The 22706-nt window shown below is 42.5% G+C and overlaps 1 protein-coding gene across 1 annotated transcript in view; it reads left to right on the top strand.

Annotated features, from left to right (window-relative positions):
- LOC127930355 (uncharacterized protein DDB_G0271670-like) overlaps positions 1–22706 on the top strand; it is a 46122-nt gene that overhangs the window by 6379 nt on the left and 17037 nt on the right. The window contains exons 2-3 of the mRNA XM_052520027.1: positions 16300–16527; positions 16780–17318. Of these exons, the coding sequence (XP_052375987.1) occupies positions 16300–16527; positions 16780–17318 (767 nt within the window). The remainder of the gene's footprint in view (positions 1–16299; positions 16528–16779; positions 17319–22706) is intronic.

Below are 22706 nucleotides of genomic sequence, written 5' to 3'. Positions count from 1 at the left end.
TTGAGTTGTGACAGGCATTGTCACTAGCCTAGCAATGCCAAGGTGGTGGGTTCAATTCCCACAGAGATCACATCCAGTCCACTTCACAAAGTAAACATGTGTCTATGGGGTGACTGTTTTGTTAGGCACCTTTTGGTTAAAGTGGCAGAAGTAACAACTCACAGCAGGGAAATCATTACTGTTATAGATGAGACAGACAGCTCACAGAGAAATCATTACTGTTATAGATGAGACAGACAGCTCACAGAGAAATCATTACTGTTATACATGAGATAGACAGCTCACAGAGAAATCATTACTGTTATACATGAGACAGACAGCTCACAGAGAAATCATTACTGTTATAGATGAGACAGACAGCTCACAGAGAAATCATTACTGTTATACATGAGACAGACAGCTCACTGAGAAATCATTACTGTTATAGATGAGACAGACAGCTCACAGAGAAATCATTACTGTTATAGATGAGACAGACAGCTCACAGAGAAATCATTACTGTTATACATGAGATAGACAGCTCACAGAGAAATCATTACTGTTATACATGAGACAGACAGCTCACAGAGAAATCATTACTGTTATACATGAGATAGACAGCTCACAGAGAAATCATTACTGTTATACATGAGACAGACAGCTCAGAGAAATCATTACTGTTATAGATGAGACAGACAGCTCACAGAGAAATCATTACTGTTATAGATGAGACAGACAGCTCACAGAGAAATCATTACTGTTATACATGAGACAGACAGCTCACAGAGAAATCATTACTGTTATACATGAGACAGACAGCTCACAGAGAAATCATTACTGTTATAGATGAGACAGACAGCTCACAGAGAAATCATTACTGTTATAGATGAGACAGACAGCTCACAGAGAAATCATTACTGTTATAGATGAGACAGACAGCTCACAGAGAAATCATTACTGTTATAGATGAGACAGACAGCTCACAGAGAAATCATTACTGTTATACATGAGATAGACAGCTCACAGAGAAATCATTACTGTTATACATGAGACAGACAGCTCACAGAGAAATCATTACTGTTATACATGAGATAGACAGCTCACAGAGAAATCATTACTGTTATACATGAGACAGACAGCTCACAGAGAAATCATTACTTTATACATGAGACAGACAGCTCACAGAGAAATCATTACTATACATGAGACAGACAGCTCACAGAGAAATCATTACTGTTATAGATGAGACAGACAGCTCACAGAGAAATCATTACTGTTATAGATGAGACAGACAGCTCACAGAGAAATCATTACTGTTATACATGAGACAGACAGCTCACAGAGAAATCATTACTGTTATACATGAGACAGACAGCTCACAGAGAAATCATTACTGTTATACATGAGACAGACAGCTCACAGAGAAATCATTACTGTTATACATGAGACAGACAGCTCACAGAGAAATCATTACTGTTATACATGAGACAGACAGCAGAGAAATCATTATCTATATACATGAGACAGACAGCTCACAGAGAAATCATTAATGTTATACATGAGACAGACAGCTCACAGTAGAGAAATCATTACTGTTATCCATGAGACAGACAGCTCACAGAGAAATCATTACTGTTATCCATGAGACAGACAGCTCACAGAGAAATCATTACTGTTATCCATGAGACAGACAGCTCACAGTAGAGAAATCATTACTGTTATCCATGAGACAGACAGCTCACAGAGAAATCATTACTGTTATCCATGAGACAGACAGCTCACAGAGAAATCATTACTGTTATACATGAGACAGACAGCTCACAGCAGAAGACTAACCTATACCCAGAGGGGGGTGGAGTAGGATATTTCACAACTCAAAGTCTGCATCCCAAATGGTTCCCTATTCCTTTTATAGTGCACTACTTCTGACCAGAGCCTTATGGGCCCTGATCAAAACCCTGGTCGACGGTAGTGTACTTTAATGGAATAGGGTGCCATTAAGGACACATCTGAAGTTTGCATCAAGTCAGAGAGACAGAACGACAGAGAGCCATCAAGCCAGAGAGCCATCAAGCCAGAGAGCCATCAAGACAGAGAGCCATCAAGACAGATAGACATCAAGACAGATAGACATCAAGTCAGATAACCATCAAGCCAGAGAGCCATCAAGCCAGAGAGCCAGAGAGCCATCAAGCCAGAGAGCCAGAGAGACAGAGAGCCATCAAGGCAGAGAGCCAGAGAGCCATCAAGGCAGAGAGCCAGAGAGACAGAGCCAGAGAGCCAGAGAGCCAGAGAGCCAGAGAGCTACAGAGACAGAGAGCCAGAGAGCTACAGAGACAGAGAGCCAGAGAGCCAGAGAGCCAGAGAGCCAGAGAGCTAGAGAGCTAGAGAGACAGAGAGCTACAGAGCCAGAGAGCTAGAGAGACAGAGAGACACAGAGCCAGAGAGCTAGAGAGACAGAGAGCTAGAGAGACAGAGAGCCATCAAGCCAGAGAGCCAGAGAGCTACAGAGGCAGAGAGCCAGAGAGCTAGAGAGCTAGAGAGCTAGAAAGACAGAGAGACAGAGAGACAGAGAGCTACAGAGCCAGAGAGACAGAGAGACACAGACAGAGAGCTAGAGAGACACAGAGACAGAGAGAGAGACACAGAGACAGAGACAGAGAGCTAGAGAGATAGAGAGCTGGAGAGATAGAGAGACAGAGAGCTAGAGAGACAGAGACACAGAGACAGAGAGCTCAAGACAGAGAGACAGAGAGCCAGAGAGACAGAGAGCTAGAGAGATAGAGAGCTAGAGAGATAGAGAGACAGAGAGCTAGAGAGACAGAGAGCTAGAGAGATAGAGAGCTAGAGAGATAGAGAGACAGAGAGCAGAGAGACAGAGAGACAGAGAGACAGAGAGCTAGAGAGATAGAGAGCTAGAGAGATAGAGAGACAGAGAGCTAGAGAGACAGAGAGACAGAGAGCTAGAGAGACAGAGATCAGAGAGCAGAGAGACAGAGAGCTAGAGAGACAGAGAGCTAGAGAGACACAGAGACAGAGAGACAGAGAGCTAGAGACAGAGAGCTAGAGAGACACAGAGGCAGAGAGCTAGAGAGACAGAGAGGCAGAGACCTAGAGAGACAGAGAGACATCAAGCCAGAGAGACAGAGAGCAGATAGACAGAGAGCCAGAGAGCTAGAGAGCCATCAAGCCATCAAGCCAGAGAGCTAGAGAGACAGAGAGCTCGATAGCTAGAGAGACACAGAGCCAGAGAGCTAGAGAGACAGAGAGTCAGAGTCAGAGAGCCAGAGAGCCAGAGAGCCAGCGAGCTAGAGAGACAAAGAGCCATCAAGCCAGAGAGCCATCAAGCGAGAGAGCAGAGAGACAGAGAGCCATCAAGCCAGAGAGCTAGAGAGACAGAGAGACAGAGAGCCATCAAGCCAGAGAGCTAGAGAGGCAGAGAGCCATCAAGCCAGAGAGCTAGAGAGACAGAGAGCCATCAAGCCAGAGAGCTAGAGAGACAGAGAGCCATCAAGCCAGAGAGCTAGAGAGACAGAGAGCCATCAAGCCAGAGAGCTAGAGAGACAGAGAGTCATCAAGCCAGAGAGCTAGAGAGACAGAGAGCTAGAGAGACAGAGAGCCATCAAGCCAGAGAGCAATAGAGACAGAGAGACATCAAGCCAGAGAGCCAGAGAGACAGAGAGCCATCAAGCCAGAGAGCCAGAGAGCCAGAGAGACAGAGAGACAGAGAGACAGAGAGCCATCAAGCCAGAGAGACAGAGAGCCATCAAGCCAGAGAGACAGAGAGACAGAGAGCCAGAGAGCCAGAGAGCTAGAGAGACAGAGAGACAGAGAGACAGAGAGCTACAGAGCCAGAGAGCTAGAGAGCTAGAGAGACAGAGAGACCGAGAGCTACAGAGCCAGAGAGCTAGAGAGACAGAGAGACACAGAGACAGAGAGCTAGAGAGACAGAGAGCTAGAGAGACAGAGAGCTAGAGAGACAGAGAGACACAGAGACAGAGAGCTAGAGACACACAGAGACAGAGAGACAGAGAGCGAGAGACAGAGAGCTAGAGAGACACAGAGGCAGAGAGACAGAGAGCTAGAGACAGAGAGCAGAGACACAGAGCCAGAGAGCTAGAGAGACACAGAGACAGAGAGACAGAGAGCTAGAGACAGAGAGCTAGAGAGACACAGAGGCAGAGAGCTAGAGACAGAGAGGCAGAGACCTACAGAGACAGAGAGACAGAGAGACATCAAGCCAGAGAGCTAGAGAGACAGAGATATGGAAAGCTAGAGAGACAGAGAGCCAGAGAGCAGAGAGCCATCAAGCCAGAGAGCTAGAGAGACAGAGATATGGAAAGCTAGAGAGACAGAGAGACAGAGAGACAGAGAGCTAGATAGCAGAGAGACACAGAGCCAGAGAGCCAGAGAGCCAGCGAGCAAGAGAGACAAAGAGCCATCAAGCCAGAAAGCCAGAGAGCCATCAAGCGAGAGAGCTAGAGAGACAGAGAGCCATCAAGCCAGAGAGCTGAGACAGAGAGCCATCAAGCCAGAGAGCTAGAGAGACAGAGAGACAGAGAGCCATCAAGCCAGAGAGCTAGAGAGACAGAGAGCCATCAAGCCAGAGAGCTAGAGAGACAGAGCCATCAAGCCAGAGAGCTAGAGAGACAGAGAGCCATCAAGCCAGAGAGCTAGAGAGAGACAGACAGAGAGCCAGAGAGCCAGAGAACTAGAGAGACAGAGAGCCATCAAGCCAGAGAGCTAGAGAGACAGAGAGACATCAAGCCAGAGAGCAGACAGACAGAGAGCCATCAAGCCAGAGAGCCAGAGAGACAGAGAGCCATCAAGCCAGAGAGACAGAGAGCCATCAAGCCAGAGAGACAGAGAGACAGAGAGACAGAGAGACATCAAGCCAGAGAGCTAGACAGACAGAGAGCCATCAAGCCAGAGAGCCAGAGAGACAGAGAGCCATCAAGCCAGAGAACCAGAGAGTCAGAGAGCCATCAAGCCAGAGAGCCAGAGAGACAGAGAGACAGAGAGCCATCAAGCCAGAGAGACAGAGAGACAGAGAGACAGAGAGCCATCAAGCCAGAGAGCTAGAGAGACAGAGAGCCATCAAGCCGGAGAGACAGAGAGCCATCAAGCCAGAGAGACAGAGAGACAGAGAGACAGAGAGCCATCAAGCCAGAGAGACAGAGAGACAGAGAGCCATCAAGCCAGAGAGACAAAGAGACAGAGAGACAGAGAGCCAGAGAGACAGAGAGACAGAGAGCCATCAAGCCAGAGAGACAGAGAGACAGAGAGCCATCAAGCCAGAGAGACAAAGAGACAGAGAGACAGAGAGCCAGAGAGACAGAGAGACAGAGAGACAGAGAGCCATCAAGCCAGAGAGACAAAGAGACAGAGACAGAGAGCCAGAGAGACAGAGAGACAGAGAGCCATCAAGCCAGAGAGACAGAGAGCCATCAAGCCAGAGAGACAAAGAGACAGAGAGACAGAGAGACAGAGAGACAGAGAGACAGAGAGCCATCAAGCCGGAGAGACAGAGAGCCAGAGATCCAGCCCAGGCCCCTTTTCATTTTCCAACAGGATTTAAATGTGGGTCTTCATGCAGACATGACAGTCACTTTCCAATTTCAACTCTTAAACTACCAATTTAAACCAGGCTCACCATGGTAATGATTGAAATATGAAACCCTGCATATATACAGGCCATTACAGACCTGACGAACACACAGCCTTTAGCTTTGTGTGTGTGTGTGTGTGTGTGTGTGTGTGTGTGTGTGTGTGTGTGTGTGTGTGTGTGTGTGTGTGTGTGTGTGTGTGTGTGTGTGTGTGTGTGTGTGTGTGTGTGTGTGTGTGTGTGTGTTGTGTTATGTGTGTGTGTGTAGTCGTTTCATTATAGTATAATTGTTGGTTGATGAATGTGTACTGCACTGTTGAAGAGAGATCGTAAGTCAGCATTCCACTGTACCGTTTACACCCTGTGTGTGAGACCAATACAATTTGATTTGATTTCATCATTGACTAAAGGGTTAACGTCAACTGTTTAGTGGTGAATTGAAATGGATGAGTCTTTGCTTTTGAATACATTCTTTCTGCAATAATGCTGAGAAATACATATATAGTGTGTCCTTCTGTAGCTCAGTTGGTAGAGCATGGCGCTTGAAACGCCAGGGTAGTGGGTTCGATCCCCGGGACCACCCATACGTAGAATGTATGCACACATGAATGTAAGTCGCTTTGGATAAAAGCGTCTGCTAAATGGCATATATTATTACTATATAACACACACACACACACACACACACACACACACACGTCACCCTGAGGAACAGGATGCTCTCTGATATCAGTGTAAAGTGATGGTCAGTTCCTCTGGGACTGCTCCCTGGCTGGAGATAGGTGTTATCTGTTCTCTCCACCACCGTGTGTGTGATCTACATAACCTGGTTCTAGCATTCATGACATCACCCTGAAGAGCACAGTGATGCCATTGGTGGTTTACTGGGAGTTATATATATATAATATATACAGAGCCTTGCAAAAGTATTTATCCCCTTGGCGTTTTTCCTATTTTGTTGCATTACAACCTGTAATTTAGCTGGATTTTTATTTGGATTTCATGTAATGTACATACACACAATAGTTCAACTTGTTTAAATTAAATGAAAAAAATAACTTGTTTCAATAGATTATAAAAGATGTAAAACTGAAAAGTGGCGCGTGCATATCTATTCACCCCCTTTGCTATGAAGCCCCTAAATAAGATCTGGTGCAACCAGTTACCTTCAGAAGTCACAGAATTAGTTCAATAAAGTCCACCTGTGTGCAATCTAAGTGTCACATGATCTCAGTGTATGTACACCTGTTCTGAAAGGCCCCAGAGTCTGCAACACCACCAAGCAAGGCGCACCACTAAGCAAGCAGCACCATGAAGACCAAGGAGCTCTCCAAACAGGTCAGGGACAAAGTTGTGGAGAAGTACAGATCAGGGTTGGGTTATAAAGAAATATCAGAAACATTGAACACTATTAAATCCATTATTAAAAAAATAGAAAGAATATGGCACCACAACAAACCTGCCAAGAGAGGGCCGCCCACCAAAACTCACGGACCAGGCAAGGAGGGCATTAATCAAAGAGACAACAAAGAGTCTTAAGATAACCCTGAAGTAGCTGCAAATCTCCACAGCTTAAATTGGAGTATCTGTCCATAGGACCACTTTAAGCCGTACACTCCACAGAGCTGGGCTTTACAGAAGATTGGCCAGATAAAAAACATTGCTTAAAGAAAATAATTACGTTTGGTGTTTGCCAAAGGGCATGTGGGAGACTCCCCAAACATATGGAAGAAGGTACTCTGGTCAGATGAGACTAAAAGTGAGCCATTTGGCCATCAAGGGAAACGCTATGTCTGGCGCAAACTCAACAACTCTCATCACCCCGAGAACCGCATCCCCACAGTGAAGATTCACGGTGGCAGCATCATGCTGTGGGGTTTTTCCACCGGCAGGGACTAGGAAACTGGTCAGAATTGAAGGAATGATGGATGGCGCTAAATGCAGGGAAATTCTTGAGGGAAACCTGTTTCAGTCTTCCAGAGATTTGAGACTGGGACGGAGGTTCATCTTCCAGAAGGACAATGACCTTAAGCATACTGCTAAAGCAACACTCGAGTGGTTTAAGGGTAAGGGTAAGCATTTAAATGTCTTGGAATGGCCTAGTAAAAGTCCAGACCTCAATCCAATTGAGAATCTGTGGTATGACTTAAAGATTGCTGTACACCAGCGGAACCCATCCAACTTGAAGGAGCTGGAGCAGTTTTGCCTTGAAGAATGGACAAATATCCCAGTGGCTAAATGTGCCAAGTTTATAGAGACATACCCCAAGAGACTAACAACTGTAATTGCTGCAAAAGGTTGCTCTTCAAAGTATTGAAATTGGGGGGTGAATGCACGCTCAAGTTTTCAGTTTTTTTTGTTGTTGTCGTATTTCACAATAAAAAATATTTCACATCTTCAAAGTGGTGGACATGTTCTGTAAATCAAATGATACAAACGCCCCAAAAATCCATTTTAATTCCAGGTTGTTAGGCAACAACATAGGAACAATGCCAAAGGGGGTGAATACTTTTACAATACACTACCTACCGTTCAAAAGTTTGGGGTCACTTAGAAATATCCTTGTTTTTGAAAAGCAACCATTTTTGTCCATTAAAATAACATCAAATTGATCAGAAATACAGTGTAGACATTGTTAATGTTGTAACTGACTATTTAAAGGAATATCTACACAGGCGTACAAAGGCTCATTATCAGCAACCATCACTCTTGTGTTCCAATGGCACGGTGTGTTAGCTTATCCAAGTTTATAATTTTAGAAGGCTAACTGATCACTAGAAAACCATTCTGAAATTATGTTATCACTGCTGAAAACAAGTCCTCACCTGGCAGCGTCATTAAATAGTACCCGCAAAACACCAGTCTCAACATCTCCAGTGAAGAAGCAACTCCGGGATTCTGGCCTTCTAGGCAGAGTTGCAAAGAAAAAGCCATATCTCAGACTGGCCAATAAAAAGAAAATATTACGATTGGCAAAAGAACAGAGACACTGGACAGAGGAACTCTGCCGACAAAGCCAGCATCCCGGATTCGCCTTTCACTGTTGACGTTGAGACTGGTGTTTTGCGGGTACGGCGTCTGTTTCTCAAACTAGACACTCTAATGTACTTGTCCTCTAGCTCAGTTGTACACCGGGGCCTCCCACTCCTCTTTCTATTCTGGTTAGAGCCAGTGTGCGCTGTTCTGTGAAGGGAGTAGTACACAGCGTTGTGCGAAATCTTTAGTTTCTTGCCAATTTCTCACATGGAATAGACTTCATTTCTCAGAACAAGAATAGACTGGCGAGTTTCATAAATCCTCTAGGATAGGGGGACACTTGCGTCCCACTTGGCCAAAAGCCAGAGCGCCAAATACAAATAAAATTATATAAAAATCAAACTTTCATTAAATCAAACATGTAAGATACTCAATTAAAGCTACACTCGTTGTGAATCCAGCCAACATGTCAGATTTTAAAAAGGCTTTTCGGCGAAAGCATAAGATGTTATAATCTGATGATAGCACAACAGTAAACAAAGAGAGAGTAGCATATTTCAACCCTGCAGGCGCTACACAAAACGCAGAAATAAAATATAAATCATGCCTTACCTTTGACGAGCTTCTTTTGTTGGCACTCCAATATGTCCCATAAACATCACAAATGGTCCTTTTGTTCGAGTAAATTACGCCCATATATATCCAAAATGTCCATTTATTTGGCGCTTTTGATCAACAAAAAAAAAACAGCTTCCAATTTGCGCAACGTCACTACAAAATGTCTCAAAAGTTACCTGTAAACTTTGCCAAACTACTTTTGTAATACAACTTTAGGTATTTTTAAACGTTAATAATCGATCAAATTGAAGACGGGTGTATCTGTTTTCAATACAGGACAACAACAAACTAACGCTACTTTTCTAGTCTTGCCAACTCTGTGTTACACTGATTCAAGATGGCCGTACTTCTTCATTTCACAAAGGAATATCCTCAACCTATTTCCAAAGGCTGGTGACATCCAGTGGAAGTGGTAGGAATTGCAAACAAGTGCCTTAGAAATCTAGTTCCCCAATGAAAAATCATTGAATAGACAGTGACCTAAAAAAAAAAGTCAAAATGGTTAGTCCTCTGTTATAGTCCTCTGAGTTCTGTTATACTCACAGACATGATTCAAACAGTTTTAGAAACTTCAGAGTGTTTTCTATCCGAATCTACTAATAATATGCATATCTTATATTCTTGGCATGAGTAGCAGGAAGTTGAAATTGGGCACGCTATTTATCCAAAAGTGAAAATGCTGCCCCCTATTCCAAAGAGGTTCATAAGACAGATCTTTGTTTCTGGCCATTTTGAGCCTGTAATCGAACACACAAATGCTGATGCTCCAGATGCTCAACTAGTCAAAACAAGGCCAGTTTAATTGATTGTTTCATCAGCACAACAGTTTTCAACATAATTGCAACATGGTTTTCTAATGATCAATTAACCTTTTAAAATGATAAACTTGGATTAGCTAACACAACGTGCCAATGGAACAGAGTAAGGGTTGCTGATAATGGGCTTCTGATTGCCTATGTCGACATATCACTGTATTTCTGATCAATTTGATGTTATTTTAATGGACAAAAAGTGATTTTCTTTAAAAACAAGGACATTTCAAAGTGACCCCAAAGTTTTGAATGGTAGTATATATTATATATACACATACATATACATTTGAAGTCAGAAGTTTACATACACCTTAGGAAAATACATTTAAACTCAGTCTTTCACATTTCCTGACATTTAATCCAAGTAAAAATACCTGTTTTAGGTCAGTTAAGATCACCACTTTATTTTAAGAATGTGAAATGTCAGAATAATATTATAGAATGATTTATTTCAGCTTTTATTTCTTTCATCACATTCCCAGTGGGTCAGAAGTTTACCTACACTCAATGGTCCTGGCCAATAACACTCAATGGTCCTTCTTTAGCTCAGTTGGTAGAGCATGGCGCTTGTAACGCCAGGGTAGTGGGTTCGATTCCGGGACCACCCATACGTAGAATGTATGCACACATGACTGTAAGTCGCTTTGGATAAAAGCGTCTGCTAAATTGCCTATATTATTATATTATAATTAGTATTTGGCAGCATTGCTGCAAACGTTTCGGGTAGCCTTCCACAAGCTTCCCACAATAAGTTGTGTGAATTTTGGCCCATTCCTCCTGACAGATCTGGTGTAACTGAGTCAGGTTTGTATGCTTCCTTCCTCGCACATGCTTTTTCAGTTCTGCCCACACATTTTCTCTAGGATTGAGGTCAGGGCTTTGTGATGGCCATTCCAATACGTTGACTTTGTTGTCGTTACACCATTCTGACACAACTTTGGAAGTATGCTTGAGGTCATTGTCCATTTGGAAGAACCATTTGTGAACAAGCTTTAACTTCCTGACTGATGTCTTGAGGTGTTGCTTCAATGATTCCATCTATTTTGTGAAGTGCATCAGTCCCTCCTGCAGCAAAGCACCCCCACATGATGCTGCCACCCCGTGCTTCACAGTTGAGATGGTGTTCTTCGGCTTGCAAGCCTCCCCTTTTTCCTCCAAACATAACGATGGGAATTATGTCCAAACAGTTCTATTTTGTTACATCAGACAAGAGGACCTTTCTCCAAAAAGTACAATCTTTGTCCCCATGTGCAGTTGCAAATCGTAGTCTGGCTATTTTATTGAGGTTTTGGAGCAGTGGCTTCTTCCTTGCTGAGTGGCCTTTCAGGTTATGTCGATATAAGACTTGTTTTACTGTGGATATAGATACTTTTGTACCTGTTTCCTCCAGTCTCTTCACAAGGTCCTTTGCTGTTGTTCTGGGATTGATTTGCACTTTTCGCGCTAAAGTACGTTCATCTCTAGGAGACACAACGCATCTCCTTCCTGAGTGGTATGACGGCTGCGTGGTCCCATAGTTTTTATACTTGCGTACTATTGTTTGTACGGATGAACGTGGTACCTTCAGGCGATTGGAAATTGCTCCCAAGGATGAACCAGACTTGTGGAGGTCTACAATGTTTTTCTGAGGTCTTGGCTGATTTCTTTTGATTTTCCCATGATTTCAAGCAGAGGCACTGAGTTTGAAGGTAGGCCTTGAAACATCCACAGGTACCTCCAATTGACTCAAATGATGTCAATTCGCCTATCAGAAGCTTCTAAAGCCATGACATCATTTTCATTTTTCATTTTTTTTGTGTCATGCACAAAGTAGATATTCTAACCGACTTGCCAAAACTAGTAGAAATTTGTTGAAAAATGAAGAAATGTGTGGAGCTGTATTTAATATAAAATGAATTTTGATTTGACTCGACAAGTCATGTGTGCATACATTCTACGTATGGGTTCGATTGAAAACTTCCGACTTCAACTGTATTTATATGTACATATATAATGTACGGCTTCCAGTTTATTCATCGTTAGTCAGCACCTGGACACTTTTCCCATGATCCACAAAGCACCAGGTCTTAGTCAAAGGGGCAGCTACTGCATCTATCTGTTCTCTCAACCTTGTTCTCCTCTGATCAAAGGGCTATCCAGTCACCGACATCCCCATTTCCCACCAGTAAACAAGTGATTCAAGTAGAGGGGATCTGTCTCTCGACATGCTAAATATAAAAATATGGATAGAGTAAAAGTAAGGGGCTGGCCTCCCAGTAAAGCCACGAGAGAAGGAGAAGAGAAGGGGATCAGTAAAAACTCAAACGTTGTTGTTGTTGTTTGCAACTTTGAAGGTTGTTTCATCTCTTAATTAGATCCATTTGACGGCTGGCATCCACGGGTATTACAGTCTAAACCAATTAGGTCTGATGCAAGCTGAGTTTATACACACACAAACCTTCCACGGCTTCAGCTCACTGAGTTTACACACACACACGCACGCACACACACACACACGCACACACACACACACGCACGCACGCACACACACACACACACACACACACACACACACACACACACACACACACACACACACACACACACACACACAGTACACACAAAGTCTAAGTTCCTAGTTTTCAAAGTACAACATTAGAGACTAGAGAACACTAGTTCACTAGTTAGTAGTCAAGGTGATAGACTAGAGAACACTAGTTAGTAGTCAAGGTGATAGACTAGAGAACACTAGTTAGTAGTCAAGGTTATAGACTAGAGAACACTAGTTAGGAGTCAAGGCTATAGATTAGGGAACACTAGTTAGTAGTCAAGGCTATAGATTAGGGAACACTAGTTAGGAGTCAAGGCTATAGATTAGGGAACACTAGTTAGTAGTCAAGGTTATAGACTAGAGAACACTAGTTAGTAGTCAAGGTTATAGACTAGAGAACACTAGTTAGTAGTCAAGGTTATAGACTAGAGAACACTAGTTAGGAGTCAAAGGTAATATGACAGAAAGTGGGTTCCCTCACTTTGAGGAACAGGTGGTGTAAAAGACCCCTCTTCGTCCCAAACGGCACCCTGGTCAGAACTAGTGCACTATGTGGGGAATAGGGTGCCATTTGGGATGTACACCATTACAGGTTGGAAATGACAAATAATAGGAAAAGCATTCAAGCTTCTTTAAACCGAACAGCTTGACAAATAACGTCTTAGGTTTACAGAGCTGCGACCGATCAAACACACAACTACTATTAATCAATTAAAACCACCACCTACAGAGAGAGCAGATGATCACATTTGCATATTCTTGTTTTTTTCTCTTTGCGCGATCCCTCTCATCTCAGAAGGAGAGAGAAGGAAAGGACGGAAGGAGGGAGGGAGGGAAGAGAGGCCTTGAGGGAGGGTGTTATATTTGAGAACACCACTAGTTAATAGTCAAGGTTCTATCCTAGAGGACACAAGTGAGTAGTCAAAGTTATAGACTAGATAACACTAGTTAGTAGTCATGGTCATAGACAAGAGAACACTAGTTAGTAGTCAATGTGATAGTCTAGAGAACACTAGGTAGTAGTCAAGGTTACAGACTAGAGAACACTAGAAAGTAGTCAAGGTTCTAGTCTAGAGAACACTAGTTAGTAGTCAAGGTTCTAGACTAGAGAACATTAGTTAGTAGTCAATGTGATAGTCTAGAGAACACAAGTTAGTTGTCAAGGTTATAGTCCAGATAACACTAGTAAGTTGTAAAGGTTCTAGACTAGAGAACACAAGGTAGTAGTCACAGTTAGATTCTAGAGAACACAAGTTAGTTGTCAAGGTTATAAAGTAGAGAACACTAGTTAGTAGTCAAGGTTCTACACTGGAGGACACTAGTTAGTAGTCAAGGTCATAGACTAGAGAACACTAGAAAGTAGTCAAGGTTCTAGTCTAGAGAACACTAGTTAGTAGTCAAGGTTCTAGACTAGAGAACACTAGTTAGTAGTCAAGGTTACAGTCTATAGAACACTAGATAGTAGTCAAGGTTCTACACTGGAGGACACTAGTTAGTAGTCAAGGTCATAGACTAGAGAACACTAGAAAGTAGTCAAGGTTCTAGTCTAGAGAACACTAGGTAGTAGTCAAGGTTACAGACTAGAGAACACTAGAAAGTAGTCAAGGCTCTAGTCTAGAGAACACTAGTTAGTAGTCAAGGTTCTAGACTAGAGAACACTAGTTAGTAGTCAAGGTTACAGTCTATAGAACACTAGATAGTAGTCAAGGTTATAGACTAGAGAACACTAGTTAGTAGTCACGGGTCTAGACTAGAGAACACTAGTTAGTAGTCAAGGTTCTACACTGGAGGACACTAGTTAGTAGTCAAGGTCATAGACTAGAGAACACTAGAAAGTAGTCAAGGTTATAGACTAGAGAACACTAGTTAGTAGTCACGGGTCTAGACTAGAGAACACTAGTTAGTAGTCAAGGTTCTACACTGGAGGACACTAGTTAGTAGTCAAGGTCATAGACTAGAGAACACTAGAAAGTAGTCAAGGTTCTAGTCTAGAGAACACTAGGTAGTAGTCAAGGTTACAGACTAGAGAACACTAGAAAGTAGTCAAGGTTCTAGTCTAGAGAACACTAGTTAGTAGTCAAGATTCTAGACTAGAGAACACTAGTTAGTAGTCAAGGTTACAGTCTATAGAACACTAGATAGTAGTCAAGGTTATAGACTAGAGAACACTAGTTAGTAGTCACGGGTCTAGACTAGAGAACACTAGTTAGTAATCAAGGTTATAGACTAGAGAACACTAGTTAGTAGTCAAGGTTATAGACTAGAGAACACTAGTTAGTAGTCAAGGTTCTAGACTAGAGAACACTAGTTATTAGTCAAGGTTATAGACTAGAGAACACTAGTTAGGAGTCAAGGTTATAGACTAGAGAACACTAGTTAGGAGTCAAAGGTAATATGACAGAAAGTGGGTTCCCTCGCTTTGAGGAACAGGTGGTGTAAAAGACCCCTCCTTCGTCCCAAACGGCACCCTGGTCAGAACTAGTGCACTATGGGGAATAGGGTGCCATTTGGGATGTACACCATTACAGGTTGGAAATGACAAATAATAGGAAAAGCATTCAAGCTTCTTCAAACCGAACAGCTTGACAAATAACGTCTTAGGTTTACAGAGCTGCGACCGATCAAACACACAACTACTATTAATCAATTAAAACCACCACCTACAGAGAGAACAGATGATCACATTTGAATATATTTTTTTTGCAGGAGAGAGAGAGAGAGAGAGAGAGAGAGAGAGAGAGAGAGGGAGAGAGAGAGAGAGTAGAGGAGAGAGAGAGAGAGAGAGAGAGAGAGAGAGAGAGAGAGAGAGAGAGAGAGAGAGAGAGAGAGAGAGAGAGAGAGAGAGAGAGAGAGAGAGAGAGAGAGAGAGAGAAAGGGAGAGAGAGAGGCAAACAGGACTGGTCAACAAGTGATAAAGAGGACAAATAGATAAACGAATCATCTTTAAATGAAAAAACTCCTCCAACAGTACCTCCACCAGTACCCCCAACAGTACCTCCTCCAGTACCCCCAACAGTACCTCCTCCAGTACCGCCAACAGTACCTCCTCCAGTACCCCCAACAGTACCTCCTCCAGTACCCCCAACAGTACCTCCACCAGTACCCCCAACAGTACCTCCACCAGTACCCCCAACAGTACCTCCACCAGTACCCCCAACAGTACCTCCTCCAGTACCGCCAACAGTACCTCATCCAGTACCCCCAACAGTACCTCCACCAGTACCCCCAACAGTACCTCCACCAGTACCCCCAACAGTACCTCCACCAGTACCCCCAACAGTACCTCCACCAGTACCCCCAACAGTACCTCCACCAGTACCCCCAACAGTACCTCCACCAGTACCCCCAACAGTACCTCCTCCAGTACCCCCAACAGTACCTCCACCAGTACCCCCAACAGTACCCCAACAGTACCCCCAACAGTACCTCCACCAGTACCCCCAACAGTACCCCCACCAGTACCCCCAACAGTACCTCTCAGTACCCCCAACAGTACCTCCTCCAGTACCCCCAATAGTACCTCCACCAGTACCCCCAACAGTACCTCCTCCAGTACCCCAACTGTACCTCCACCAGTACCCCCTACAGTACCCCCAACAGTACCCCCACCAGTACCCTCAACAGTACCTCCTCCAGTACCCCCAACAGTACCTCCTCCAGTACCCCCAACAGTACCCCCATCAGTACCCCCAACAGTACCCCCAACAGTACCCCCAACAGTACCTCCTCCAGTACCACCAACAGTACCCCCAACAGAACCTCCAACAGTACCCCAACAGTACCCTCAACAGTACCTCCAACAGTACCCCCACCAGTACCCTCAACAGTACCTCCAACAGTACCCTCACCAGTACCCTCAACAGTACCTCCTCCAGTACCCCCAACAGTACCTCCTCCAGTGCCCCCCAACAGTACCCCCACCAGTACCCCCACCAGTACCCCCAACAGTACCTCCAACAGTACCCCCACCAGTACCTCCTCCAGTACTCCCAACAGTACCTCCAACAGTACCTCCCCAGTACCCCCAACAGTAACCCCAACAGTACCTCCAACAGTACCTCCACCAATACCCCCAACAGTACCTCCACCAGTACCCCCAACAGTACCTCCACCAATACCCTCAACATTACCCCCTACAGTACCTCCAACAGTACCCCCAACAGTACATCCAACAGTACCTCCAACAGTTCCCCCAACAGTAACCCCAACAGTACCCCCAACAGTACCCCCAACAGTACCTCCAACAGTACCCCCAACAGTACCCCCAACAGTACCTCCAACAGTGCCCCCAACAGTACCTCCAACAGTTCCCCCAACAGTACCTTCAACAGTACCATCAACATTATCTCTAACAGTACCCCGAATAATACCCCCAACAGTACCTCCACCAGTACCCCCAACAGTACCTCCACCAGTACCTCCAACAATACCTCCACCAGTACCTCCAACAATACCCCCAACAGTACCTCCACCAGTACCCCCAACAGTACCCCCACCAGTATCTCCAACAATACCTCCAACAATACCCCCAACAGTACCTCCAACAGTACCTCCTCCAGTACCCCAAACAGTACCTCCAACAGTACCCCCAACAGTACCTCCACCAGTACCTCCAACAATACCTCCAACAATACCTCCAACAGTACCCCCAACAGTACCTCCAACAGTACCTCCTCCAGTACCCCAAACAGTACCTCCACCAGTACCCCCAACAGTACCTCCACCAGTACCTCCAACAATACCTCCAACAGTACCCCCAACAGTACCTCCAACAGTACCTCCTCCAGTACCCCAAACAGTACATCCAACAGTACCCCCAACAGTACCTCCACCAGTACCCCCAACAGTACCCCCACCAGTACCCCCAACAGTACCTCCAACAGTACCCTCAACAGTACCTCCTCCAGTACCCCCAACAGTACCCCAACAGTACCTCCAACAGTACCCCCAACAGTACCTCCACCAGTACCTCCAACAGTACCTCCTCCAGTCAGGGAGTCAGCCTTATCTGCAGAATGTATACAGTCTAAACAAGATATATCAGAGGGAATCAGCCTTATCTACAGAATGTATACAGTCTAAACAAGATATATCAGGGATTCAGCCTTATCTGCAGAATGTATACAGTCTAAACAAGATATATCAGGGAATCAGCCTTATCTGCAGAATGTATACAGTCTAAACAAGATATATCAGGGAATCAGCCTTATCTGCAGAATGTATACAGTCTAAACAAGATATATCAGGGAATCAGCCTTATCTGCAGAATGTATACAGTCTAAACAAGATATATCAGGGAGTCAGCCTTATCTACAGAATGTATACAGTCTCAACAAGATATATCAGAGGGAATCAGCCTTATCTGCAGAATGTATACAGTCTAAACAAGATATATCAGGGAGTCAGCCTTATCTACAGAATGTATACAGTCTCAACAAGATATATCAGGGAATCAGCCTTATCTGCAGAATGTATACAGTCTCAACAAGATATATCAGGGAATCAGCCTTATCTGCAGAATGTATACAGTCTAAACAAGATATATCAGGGAATCAGCCTTATCTGCAGAATGTATACAGTCTAACAAGATATATCAGAGGGAATCAGCCTTATCTGCAGAATGTATACAGTCTAAACAAGATATATCAGAGGGAATCAGCCTTATCTACAGAATGTATACAGTCTAAACAAGATATATCAGAGGGAATCAGACTTATCTGCAGAATGTATACAGTCTAAACAAGATATATCAGGGAATCAGCCTTATCTGCAGAATGTATTAGTCTTAAACAAGATATATCAGGGAATCAGCCTTATCTACAGAATGTATACAGTCTCAACAAGATATATCAGGGAATCAGCCTTATCTGCAGAATGTATACAGTCTAAACAAGATATATCAGGGAGTCAGCCTTATCTACAGAATGTATACAGTCTAAACAAGATATATCAGGGAGTCAGCCTTATCTGCAGAATGTATACAGTCTAAACAAGATATATCAGGGAATCAGCCTTATCTGCAGAATGTATACAGTCTAAACAAGATATATCAGGGAATCAGCCTTATCTGCAGAATGTATACAGTCTAAACAAGATATATCAGGGAATCAGCCTTATCTGCAGAATGTATACAGTCTAAACAAGATATATCAGGGAATCAGCCTTATCTGCAGAATGTATACAGTCTAAACAAGATATATCAGGGAATCAGCCTTATCTACAGAATGTATACAGTCTAAACAAGATATATCAGAGGGAATCAGCCTTATCTGCAGAATGTATACAGTCTAAACAAGATATATCAGGGAATCAGCCTTATCTGCAGAATGTATACAGTCTAAACAAGATATATCAGAGGGAATCAGCCTTATCTGCAGAATGTATACAGTCTAAACAAGATATATCAGGGAATCAGCCTTATCTACAGAATGTATACAGTCTAAACAAGATATATCAGGGAATCAGCCTTATCTGCAGAATGTATACAGTCTAAACAAGATATATCAGAGGGAATCAGCCTTATCTGCAGAATGTATACAGTCTAAACAAGATATATCAGGGAATCAGCCTTATCTGCAGAATGTATACAGTCTAAACAAGATATATCAGGGAATCAGCCTTATCTGCAGAATGTATACAGTCTAAACAAGATATATCAGAGGGAATCAGCCTTATCTACAGAATGTATACAGTCTAAACAAGATATATCAGAGGGAATCAGCCTTATCTGCAGAATGTATACAGTCTAAACAAGATATATCAGGGAATCAGCCTTATCTGCAGAATGTATACAGTCTAAACAAGATATATCAGGGAATCAGCCTTATCTACAGAATGTATACAGTCTAAACAAGATATATCAGGGAATCAGCCTTATCTGCAGAATGTATACAGTCTAAACAAGATATATCAGAGGGAATCAGCCTTATCTGCAGAATGTATACAGTCTAAACAAGATATATCAGGGAATCAGCCTTATCTACAGAATGTATACAGTCTAAACAAGATATATCAGGGAATCAGCCTTATCTACAGAATGTATACAGTCTAAACAAGATATATCAGGGAATCAGCCTTATCTGCAGAATGTATACAGTCTAAACAAGATATATCAGGGAATCAGCCTTATCTACAGAATGTATACAGTCTAAACAAGATATATCAGGGAATCAGCCTTATCTACAGAATGTATACAGTCTAAACAAGATATATCAGAGGGAATCAGCCTTATCTGCAGAATGTATACAGTCTAAACAAGATATATCAGGGAATCAGCCTTATCTGCAGAATGTATACAGTCTAAACAAGATATATCAGGGAATCAGCCTTATCTGCAGAATGTATACAGTCTCAACAAGATATATCAGGGAATCAGCCTTATCTGCAGAATGTATACAGTCTAAACAAGATATATCAGGGAATCAGCCTTATCTACAGAATGTATACAGTCTAAACAAGATATATCAGGGAATCAGCCTTATCTGCAGAATGTATACAGTCTAAACAAGATATATCAGGGAATCAGCCTTATCTGCAGAATGTATACAGTCTAAACAAGATATATCAGGGAATCAGCCTTATCTGCAGAATGTATACAGTCTAAACAAGATATATCAGGGAATCAGCCTTATCTGCAGAATGTATACAGTCTAAACAAGATATATCAGAGGGAATCAGCCTTATCTGCAGAATGTATTAGTCTTAAACAAGATATATCAGGGAATCAGCCTTATCTACAGTATGTACACAGTCTAAACAAGATATATCAGGGAATCAGCCTTATCTACAGAATGTATACAGTCTAATCAAGGTATATCAGGGAATCAGCCTTATCTGCAGAATGCATACAGTCTAAACAAGATATATCAGGGAGTCAGCCTTATCTGCAGAATGTATTAGTCTTAAACAAGATATATCAGGGAATCAGCCTTATCTACAGAATGTATACAGTCTAAACAAGATATATCAGGGAATCAGCCTTATCTGCAGAATGTATACAGTCTAAACAAGATATATCAGGGAATCAGCCTTATCTGCAGAATGTATTAGTCTAAACAAGATATATCAGGGAATCAGCCTTATCTACAGAATGTATACAGTCTAAACAAGATATATCAGGGAATCAGCCTTATCTGCAGAATGTATACAGTCTAAACAAGATATATCAGGGAGTCAGCCTTATCTGCAGAATGTATACAGTCTAAACAAGATATATCAGGGATCAGCCTTATCAACAGAATGTATACAGTCTAAACAAGATATATCAGGGAATCAGCCTTATCTGCAGAATGTATACAGTCTAAACAAGATATATCAGGGAATCAGCCTTATCTGCAGAATGTATACAGTCTAAACAAGATATATCAGGGAATCAGCCTTATCTGCAGAATGTATACAGTCTAAACAAGATATATCAGGGAATCAGCCTTATCTGCAGAATGTATACAGTCTAAACAAGATATATCAGAGGGAATCAGCCTTATCTGCAGAATGTATACAGTCTCAACAAGATATATCAGGGAATCAGCCTTATCTGCAGAATGTATACAGTCTAAACAAGATATATCAGGGATTCAGCCTTATCTGCAGAATGTATACAGTCTAAACAAGTATATCAGGGAATCAGCCTTATCTGCAGAATGTATACAGTCTAAACAAGATATATCAGGGAATCAGCCTTATCTGCAGAATGTATACAGTCTAAACAAGATATATCAGGGAATCAGCCTTATCTGCAGAATGTATACAGTCTAAACAAGATATATCAGGGAATCAGCCTTATCTGCAGAATGTATACAGTCTAAACAAGATATATCAGGGAATCAGCCTTATCTGCAGAATGTATACAGTCTAAACAAGATATATCAGGGAATCAGCCTTATCTGCAGAATGTATACAGTCTAAACAAGATATATCAGGGAATCAGCCTTATCTACAGAATGTATACAGTCTAAACAAGATATATCAGGGAATCAGCCTTATCTACAGAATGTATACAGTCTAAACAAGATATATCAGGGAGTCAGCCTTATCTACAGAATGTATACAGTCTCAACAAGATATATCAGAGGGAATCAGCCTTATCTGCAGAATGTATACAGTCTAAACAAGATATATCAGGGAGTCAGCCTTATCTACAGAATGTATACAGTCTAAACAAGGTATATCAGGGAATCAGCCTTATCTGCAGAATGCATACAGTCTAAACAAGATATATCAGGGAATCAGCCTTATCTACAGAATGTATACAGTCTCAACAAGATATATCAGAGGGAATCAGCCTTATCTGCAGAATGTATACAGTCTAAACAAGATATATCAGGGAATCAGCCTTATCTGCAGAATGTATACAGTCTAAACAAGATATATCAGGGAATCAGCCTTATCTACAGAATGTATACAGTCTAAACAAGATATATCAGGGAATCAGCCTTATCTGCAGAATGTATACAGTCTAAACAAGATATATCAGGGAATCAGCCTTATCTGCAGAATGTATACAGTCTAAACAAGATATATCAGGGAATCAGCCTTATCTACAGAATGTATACAGTCTAAACAAGATATATCAGGGAATCAGCCTTATCTGCAGAATGTATACAGTCTAAACAAGATATATCAGGGAGTCAGCCTTATCTACAGAATGTATACAGTCTCAACAAGATATATCAGGGAATCAGCCTTATCTGCAGAATGTATACAGTCTAAACAAGATATATCAGGGAATCAGCCTTATCTGCAGAATGTATACAGTCTAAACAAGATATATCAGGGATTCAGCCTTATCTGCAGAATGTATACAGTCTAAACAAGATATATCAGGGAATCAGCCTTATCTGCAGAATGTATACAGTCTAAACAAGATATATCAGAGGGAATCAGCCTTATCTGCAGAATGTATTAGTCTTAAACAAGATATATCAGGGAATCAGCCTTATCTACAGAATGTATACAGTCTAAACAAGATATATCAGGGAATCAGCCTTATCTGCAGAATGTATACAGTCTAAACAAGATATATCAGGGAATCAGCCTTATCTGCAGAATGTATACAGTCTAAACAAGATATATCAGGGAATCAGCCTTATCTACAGAATGTATACAGTCTCAACAAGATATATCAGGGAATCAGCCTTATCTGCAGAATGTATACAGTCTAAACAAGATATATCAGGGAATCAGCCTT

The sequence above is a fragment of the Oncorhynchus keta genome, chromosome 5, assembly GCF_023373465.1.
Source record: "Oncorhynchus keta strain PuntledgeMale-10-30-2019 chromosome 5, Oket_V2, whole genome shotgun sequence".
Classification (NCBI taxonomy): Eukaryota; Metazoa; Chordata; class Actinopteri; order Salmoniformes; family Salmonidae; genus Oncorhynchus; species Oncorhynchus keta.
This window is presented reverse-complemented; position numbering and strand designations above follow the sequence as displayed.